Source organism: Oncorhynchus keta, chromosome 34 (genome assembly GCF_023373465.1).
Source record: "Oncorhynchus keta strain PuntledgeMale-10-30-2019 chromosome 34, Oket_V2, whole genome shotgun sequence".
Taxonomy (NCBI): Eukaryota; Metazoa; Chordata; class Actinopteri; order Salmoniformes; family Salmonidae; genus Oncorhynchus; species Oncorhynchus keta.
In genome coordinates this window covers 30534762-30543850 of record NC_068454.1, presented here as the reverse complement: position 1 = coordinate 30543850, position 9089 = coordinate 30534762, and the positions used below count along the sequence as shown (strand labels likewise).

The 9089-nt window shown below is 42.4% G+C and overlaps 1 protein-coding gene across 2 annotated transcripts in view; it reads right to left on the bottom strand.

Annotated features, from left to right (window-relative positions):
• Window positions 1–370: 370 nt before the first annotated feature.
• The window catches only part of LOC118366911 (protein disulfide-isomerase A5-like), a 54745-nt gene continuing 46026 nt past the window's right edge, over window positions 371–9089 (bottom strand). The window contains exons 16-18 of one of the 2 annotated variants that reach the window (XR_004822049.2): window positions 4253–4387; window positions 3712–4112; window positions 371–3673 (exon numbers count right to left, since the gene is read on the bottom strand). Coding sequence is in view for 1 of the 2 variants with exons in the window: in XM_035749745.2 (XP_035605638.1) it covers window positions 4041–4112; window positions 4253–4387 (207 nt within the window). In the remaining variant the exon portion in view is untranslated. Of the gene's footprint in view, window positions 4113–4252; window positions 4388–9089 lie in introns of both variants that reach the window. The other variant, XM_035749745.2, reaches the window with a different exon arrangement.

The window sequence follows — 9089 nt, the reverse complement described above, 5'->3', positions numbered from 1 at the left end:
AGTGACAGGATGTTTTTTTGCCCACCCATGCTCTGGCTGAGTTTGTAACTAAACAAAAGAGCTCAGCTGCAATCGGTATGTAGGAGCTCACAGGACATAGGTTGAACATACTGGAACAAAGGTTGGACACAAAATCCCAAGCTCTCCCTATCTTTGGCTCTGATTTTATGCTACATGGTATTCTTCACTCAGTAGATTGGCTCAGTTTCAAATAATCTATAAGTAAACGAATACGTCGCTATTGCATTATAATGAAAATTAAGAGAATGACAACAATATTTGTAAGTCGCTCTGGATAAGAGCGTCTGCTAAATGACTTAAATGTAAATGTAAATATAAATCGAGAATGAGAAAGGCCATCGAGAACATGTCTTGAAAACATTTGAGTTTTTATTTTTTTCAAAGTCCTTATTCAAAAAGGTGCAAAACTGTACATATGGCTGGGCACAGAAAATCAACAAATTGCAACAGACTTCTTGGCATAGGTGTGACAGTTTACACACAATACGAAGTGCTTTGGGACAACCTTTGTCTTTATGAAAGTTTATGTTAAGTCTTCAACCATTTGCTAGAACTGAGGCCATGTAATGAAGAAACAATAGTGAAAGGAGACAAAGAAAATGATCAACAGAAAAATAACAGATCAAAACAGCAGTAAAGCAGTATTCCAACACTGATGCAGTTAGTTTTGCATGTTGCAGAAATGTAATGGTAACATTAAATGGATATCGTTCTGTCAGTCAGCAGTCATTCCAGACTGACCTAATTTGGAAGTAGCCCATTTAGAATACCAAACAATGCATTAGTTCATTAACCCCCATATGGACCATGTTTAAAAAAAATACTTCCTGCCATGATTCAGCACAGGAAATGTAAACGACCATTTTAATCTATACATTTAATTTTTCATACAAGACAAATGTAAACATTTCTTTTAAATGTGGCGACTCTAGAGCACAAAACCCTCCAACTGCAATGCAAACAAGCTAGTTCCCTTTGTTTTCACTATCCCTGAGAGCCTTATTCAATAATGAAAGGACCCAAACTCCTGAATAATACAGGTTCAGCTACAGATAGGCCTTTAAATATTTATAGCGGCCTAAGCAGGGGAGTTGAAAACACAGCATTAAAGTTGCCACGAAGGTAATGGTAATGGCTCCAGTATTGATGATAGTGCCGAGTGTTAAGGGGGTCCGTCGACTTTCTTATCTCTGCGCTATTGTGAAATCTGAAGTCATCCAGTTGGATGTGCTGGGACATAAGGGATAACATTTCCCAGACCAGGGCACAGAGACAGTCATACAGAGGCAATCTGCTTGTGGATCATGGCATTTTATCCTACGAGGTGCAGCTTCTGCTGGTTCGGTTCTAACTGATAATAAATTGCCCCCACCTGCTGTCCCAGGTCTAAATCAGTCCCAAGAATGGGAAAAAAATGGTTCTAGAGTATATTCATATTCCCATATGCCTACTGATATTGAGTTGAATGGTTCTGACTGCTACCCAGACAAAAGGTGGAAGGGATGGACTGGGACAGTGTCTTGTTCCTGAGAACATTAAGGATGGAGCAAAAAAGTAATATTCAATAGGAGACGGCACATTAACGACCATATTTGGTCCATAGCTTTTCTAAAGCCTTTGTTTGATGGAATACACTAGAGTAATGCAGGACTATTGTAAAGCGGTAATACTAGGCATATCACTACAACAGGAGGCTTCTGGAAATCATTGTCTGGAAATGAAATGTACAGTAACAATAATTCTAATTTATTTTTGGCACTTTATGTTCCTGTCAGATTTGATTTACTTGTGTTGCCAAGTCAACCATGGGACATGGCGGGATGGAAGCACCAGGCCTCAAAGCACCACTACAAGAGCTTTTCTATGTTTAAGAGCCTATAATCATTCACAACTATCCTTCTGACTCAGAGATGAATGATTAACTTCCGTACATATATTTAAGACCACAGTTCTCAGTTAATAGATCATTGTCCTCCTGAAACAAAACAAGACAGGCCGGTCTGTACAAAAATATTGGAAGATCGTATTCCTCTTCAGGGCAACAAACCGAGGTGGATAGGACAGTAGTGTAGTGATCCTTGCATGTGGCACCTACAGCCAGCTACAACACAACCACAGCTCAGCTAGCCCACCAAATCACAGATTCTCAGGAGTGGGAAGGGAGAGTCTGGTATTGCATAGATACAGTAAGGCAGTGTTCCCCAAACTCGGTCCTTGGGACCCCAAAGTGTGCACTTAGTTTTCTGCACTAAACTAGACAGCTGATTCAAAAGCGCAAAACCTGATTGGTTGATTTGAATCAGCTGTGTAGTGCTCAGGCAAATAAACACAAAGGTGCACACCTTGGAGTCCGAGGACTGTTTGGGATACCCTGCAGTAAGATGTAGCTTTCCACAAATGCAGTCACAGTATTTGGGCAAAACATTCCTGCTGATTTCTTTCTGATTCTGTTTTTGATTTTATCATTCCATCAAAATATTTTTAAAAAGAAAATGGCCACTGGCATTACAAACATGTAAGATAAAAAAATAGCTGTGTTCTGGGAGAGGCTATATGGACACGCCCGGTGCCCAAAATGTATGACATGTGGTGCAACGAGAGTTGTGTCGACGAATGGATTCAGTTCAGTCAGTCGTACTAGTGAGCCCTCCCCAGCTAACTAGTTTATGCTTGCGTCTAGAAACTTCAACGAGAATTTGAAAATTGCCCCTCGAATTTGAGACTTGGGAGAGTTCAGAATCATTGTTTTTATCAAAGTAATTCTTTGGTTTTAAAATCGGGGTAACAATGTAGATAATGCCGTAATTGTACATTTTCTGTGAACATCACTACAATAAATGTGCAACCGATATCAGAACAAGATGACAGCCATCTAGTTATTTCCCTCTCCTGACTGTAGGACCGAGGTGCTCAGGCATGATTCAGAAATTAGGGAGAGACATTTAAATTAGAGAATGGATTCACTTTTTCAATGCTACTTAACTATATTATTCTTATCACGTTTCGCATTTATTAACTACAAAAATGTGTTTTAATTTTACTTCTGGTGCCGCTCTGCACACACAGCTTGTTAGCTGGAACTGAGTGTAATGATCAAGGGCTAGCTCTGGTCCAACGTTAGTTAAGCCAACTCTAAAGTTCAAAGACTTTGAGATCCTTCATAGAAGCCACTCCTCCGTAGGTAAGATGCTGTGGCCTACTTCAGATAATGCATGTCATAACAAAATGCCCAGCGCACTCACCTGCAAAAATTAAGTTGCATGTCACTCTACACTACGTCCAAAGCATGTACATAGCTTGCCTGCACCATACTGCTTTATCCATTGGTGAAGTAACTTAATGTAAAAAAAAAAAAAACACGATTATAAACCTCTACTTTTTGGGGGTTCGAAACGGTTCAGAACTTTCTTTTGCTGGTCGGAACAGTGGAATACAATAAAAAAATAGGTCTGTTCAGACCTAAATTTTGGTTCCAGTCTCTGCTACCAATATTACAAGTTATTTCTCGTGTAGGCTGCTATCCTACTCAAGTGGGATGGAACAAATTGGCTACATTAGCTGATACAGCTGCCGGTGAAGCAAATGCTGCTCAGTGGGAAGCACCGACAACATCGTTGCACTGGTCATTCACACAGGCTTGTCATTACGTTAGCTAAATATGCATGTCATGATAACATACAAGATGGTGACCATTACTACAAGTTATTTCTCCCTCGCCCATCGAATTACTTTCTGTAAAAGAAAAATAACTAGCGCCATGCTGTTTCCCACATTAACTAGCTAGCTGGGAAGGGCTCATCAGGACGACTGACTGAACAGAATCCATGCGACTCTCAGCTGCGCAACATGTCATCAATTTAGGTATCCGGCGTATTCATATAGCATCTCCCCTGAAACTGAGGTTCTCAATTCTCCGCCCCGTGATTTCACGTCAAAACGACATCGTGATGTCAGTGCTAAGAGGCCCCTGCCACGGTCACAGTGCAACGACAGGCTCCTTCCTCTCTCCACACCCTGCCTTAAAGCTCCTCTTTCCTCTTGCCCTGGTCCCGCCCCCGCAGGCTGCGCATGAAACCTATAAATCCTGCCTCCTAGGGAGAGGAAGAGAGAAGAGGCCTGTGGTAAATACAGTACATAGTGAAAGATCATCTTCAAAGGTAACAAGGATACAGTGCATAAATGAACATGCACTCTTAATAGGGCACCAAGACTAAAGATCAGTGTCGCTTACCCCTCGGTCTCCGTTGTATTTTTCTGCAAACTTGCCGTAGTTGTAGTAGTTGAAGGTGGGGTAGCCTTCCACACTCTCCTGCTTGCACAGCTCCTGGTTCTGTCCTTTAGTGCAGTCCACGGCAACATAGGCTATCTGGAGTATGAACCAGGTAGAAGCTTAGCTTCAACATGATATGGTCATATACAGAAAGCAATATGTAACAACCACAACTTCCAAAATTTTCAGGTACATAAGAACCTAAATGTGTGCATGAATACTTTGCAGAATACTGTAAAGTTATGCACGACAAGTAGACATTTCAAGTATATGCTTTCAACAAGGCTACTTTGGCACTGAGCTGTTCTGCAGCCACATTGATTCCCTCCACATTCCCAAACTGAGCCTGCCAGGTTCCCAGTTAGATGAACCTCACCTGCTCAGTTGCCCCTATCCCTCATTGATTTTGAGCTAGCTGTGGTGTAAGTTTGTAGTGGCTATTTAAAGCTGGAATCCATAGTGGTGAAACTGCCTTGTCTGTTCAGAACTAAAACAAATAAGTTATGCAGTTATCACAGCAGTTATTAAAATATCTGAACATACGTTAATATTCGATTACTTGGGAGAGTATTCATTTGAAAAGAGGTAATAAAAAATAAATGTTTTGTCACACATACTCCTGCTTCCTCCCTCCGGCACTCGACGTCACCGGTCTACTAACCACTGGTCCTGGCAACCCAAATTAAGCACACCTGGACTTCACCTTGATTAATCTCCCTTTATTTGGTTCTCAGTAGTATTAGTCATTGTTCTCTCACATTCAGAACGCTTCATGTTTGTTCATCTGTATTGGTTCATTATTAAACTCCTTCTCAAATCAAATTTTATTTGTCACATGCGCCGAATACAACAGGTGTAGACCTTACCGTGAAATTATTACTTCTGCACCTGCTTCCCGGCATATTTGTTCCAGGCTTTATCTAAAATTTTATGAAATGATCTGTGACAAAGAATTTGAATGTAATGGTCTATCATTAAAAAACAGTTATGACAGTTTTGAGTGCACACTATAGAAAAGATGCACTAGTAGTCTAGACACATTCACACGTAGCTTGTTATTGTCGGTCAGAGTCACTAGTCAGAGGCTCCATGTGTAACAAGTGGGAGAATTCTAATCAATGCACAATGGAATTAAAATGACAGAATTAAGCTTGCTAAATGAGTTTAATTCAGTTTGGGTAGTTTCTCCCTCTCTGGCTGTGTAAACTTACATGCGACTTCTGATATCAGAATACGAAAAGACAGGTCTAAAAACGTACTGAAGTCCGGTTGTGGTCGGATTGTGTTCAGATCTGGCTGACCAGCATTGTGCGTGGATTTCTCCTCAGTCTGGACTAGAGCTGTTGCAGTGACGTATTACAGCCACACCGGCAGTCACGACTGCAGCCAAATTCCCTGTCACAGTAATCCCAACAAAACTATACAAAAGAAATGCTGGGCAATAAAGCCAAAATCACTGTTTTTCACATTTTGGACAGTATGACAAAATGTAATGTTTTTACATTTGCTTTATGAGTAGTGTGACCCTACGGTGGCAACGCAGACATTTAAGTGCTGCGTCGACCATATCATTTAAAGCAAACATTCAAATACCATTAAAGGTAAAGTAAAAACCCAAACCAGTTTGTGCATCAATACCAGTATATAGTAAAATAAGGTATACTGCCAAGCCCTACCTGGTAATCAGTGTTGAATTTGAATAATCTGAATGAGGACAAATGGTGATGGGAGTTAGAGATCCCATTCTGAAATGACACAGGGCAGCCCTGGACCCAAAATGCATAAATATTGGGTCCAGGACAAATCAGTCCAATCAGAGTGCGGGAAGCAGCAGAAAAGCAATTTTTTGTACTATTTTATCAAACCCAGAGCCATTACAAGAAAGGGAGAGAAAGAAGGGCACAGAGCGAGCAGCTGTAGGCTATTAGAGTAGAGGCCGTGCCGTGTGTGTAAGAATGTGTGAGTAATAAAAGCTTCCGCATGCATGGGAGCATAGGCTTGTCAATAAGGTTAAGGGAAGCTAAGCTCTCCCTAAAGTGCTTTTAATTACATTTCCAAAATAGCCTAATTAGCCTACTCCGGTCTATACAGAAATAAAATAATTCAAAATAGGCTACTACACCAGAACGCATGATTTGGCCACACATGAACATTCGCTTCTTTAAAATAATAAAAAGCTGTTGACTAGTTTATGGCCCATAGACTACTTTCAGGGTGAGGAACCATCTAACATTAAGTTGTACAAAACTGAAATGTTCCTTAAAGAAAAAAAACTACTACACTCCTATCAAGCGAGACCACATCCCCATCAGGCTAGACCATAGAGCAATCACTCCTACTTGAAAACAGACAAGAGATTTGTGTCTTGGCTGTCGCAGCCAGAAAGAAACAGGACAGTCGTAAATACCATCTGATACAGTGCACCCCTTCCCTTCCGCTTGTCTTTTTTGATAGATCAAATGGCACCCTATTCCCTATGCAGTCCAATACTTTTGGCCAAAAGTGGTGCACTACACAGGGAATAGTGGTGCCATTTGGGACAGACAGCCTCTCAAAGACAACGCAGCACATTGCGCTTGTCACCATTAAGTAATCACCAGCTGTCTCCTAAGGACCAATATGTTGAACATTTAGCTGAGGCTGAACTAATTTGACAAGTTGCAATCATTTTGACTTGTAATAGGTAGGACAGTTTTTGCAAAAAGGATGATCAATGTTTCCATTGATCATCCTTGAGATGTTTCTACAAATTGACTGGAGTCCATCTGTGGTAAAGTCAATTGATTGGACAAGATTTGGAAGGAATTGTCCGTAGAGCTCCGAGACAGGATTGTGTCGAGGCACAGAGCTGGGGAAGTGTAACAAAAAAATGACTGCAGCATTGAAAGTCCAAGAACACAGCGGCCTTCATTCTTAAATGAAAGTTTAGAACCACCAAGACTCTTTCTAGAGGTGGCCGCCTGGCCAAACTGAGCAATTGGGGGAGAAGGGCCATGGTCAGGGAGGTGAACAAGAACACGATGGTCACTGACAAAGCTCCAGAGATCCTCTGTGGAGATGGGAGAAGCTTCCAGAAGGACAACCATCACTGCAGCACTCCACCCATCAGGCCTTTATGGTATAGTGGCCAGACGGAAGCCAATCCTCAGCAAAAGTCACATGACAGCCAACTTGGAGTTTGCCAAAAGGCACCTAAAGACTGACCATGAGAAACAAGATTCTCTGGTTTGATGGAACCAAGATTGAATTCTGCCTGAACGCCAAGCATCACATCTGGAGAAAACCTGGCACCATCCCTACGAGAAAGCATCTTGGTGGCAGCATCGTGGTGTAAATATGCTTTTCAGTGGTAGGGAGGAGAGTCAGGATAGAGGAAAAGATGAACAAAGCAAAGTACAGAGCCATCCTTGATGAAAACCTGCTCCGGAGTACTCACAACTTCAGACTGGGGCAAAGGTTCACCTTCCAACAGGACAAGGATCCTAAGCACAAAGCCTAGACGACGCAGAAGTGTCTGAATATCCTTGAGTGGCCCAGCCAGAGCCCGGACTTGAACGAAGATCTCTGGAGAGACCTGAAAATAGTTGTGTGACGCTCCCCATCCAACCGGAGACGATCTGCAAAGAACGAGAAACTCCAAATTCACTACTTTATCATACAGAAATGCATCTCAAGTGCGCTGTTTAGCAGCTCACGTCAGCGGGATAGGGGGCCTTTTCATTAAGAGCAATGTCTACTGTGGAGTGCTAATATAATGATTATCAAATATTTGTCACGTGCGTGATGTTGACAGCAAGGAACTTTAAACTCTCAACCGGTTCCACAACAGCCCCGTCAATGAGAATGGGGGCGTGCTCGGTCCTCCTTTTCCTGTAGTCCACGAACTCCTTTGTCGTGATCACGTTGAGGGAGAGGTTGTCCTTGCACCACATGGTCAGGTTTCTGACCTCCTCCCTATAGGCTCTCAAATCGTTGGTGATCAGGCTTACCACTTGTGTCATTAGCAAACTTGGTGATGGGAATCGTGCAGTCAAGAGTGAACATGGAGTACAGGAGGGGGACTGGGCACACACCCGAGGACACGTGCATGCTCAGAGTACACGTCATGGTAATCCGTCTGGCCCCGCCTTGCAAATGTTGACCTGTTTAATGGTCTTACATTGGCTGCAGAGAGCGTGATCACAGTCATCCGGAATAGCTGATCCTCTCATGCACGTTTCAGTGTTACTACTTGCCTTGAAGTGAGCGAATAAGTAGTTTAGCTCGTCTGTTAGACTCGTATCACTGGGCAGCTTTCGGCTGTGCTTCCCTTTGTAATCTGTAATGGTTTGCAAACCCTGCAACATCCGACGAGCATCAGAGGCAGTGTAGTACTTTTCAATCTTAGTCCTGTAGTGACGCTTTGCCTGTTTGAGGGTTCATCTGAGGGCGTAGCGTGATTTCTTACAAGCTTCCGGGTTAGAAGCAGCAGCTCTAGCCTTTAGCTCAGTGCAGATGTTGCCTGTAATAAATGTTTTTTGGTTGGGGTATGTACGTATAGTTACTGTGGTGACGACATCGATGCATTATTGATGAAGCCAATGACTGACATGGTGTACTCCTCAATGCCATCGGAAGAATGCCGGAACATATGCCACATATGCCAGTGTGCTAACAGCCCTGTAGCTTAACATCTGCTTTTTTTATTGACCGAGTCACTGATGCTTCCTGCTTTAATTTTTGCTTGTAAGAAGAATATAAGTATGGTCAGATTTTCCAAATGGAGGGCGAGGGAGAGCTTTGTATGAGTCTCAGTGTG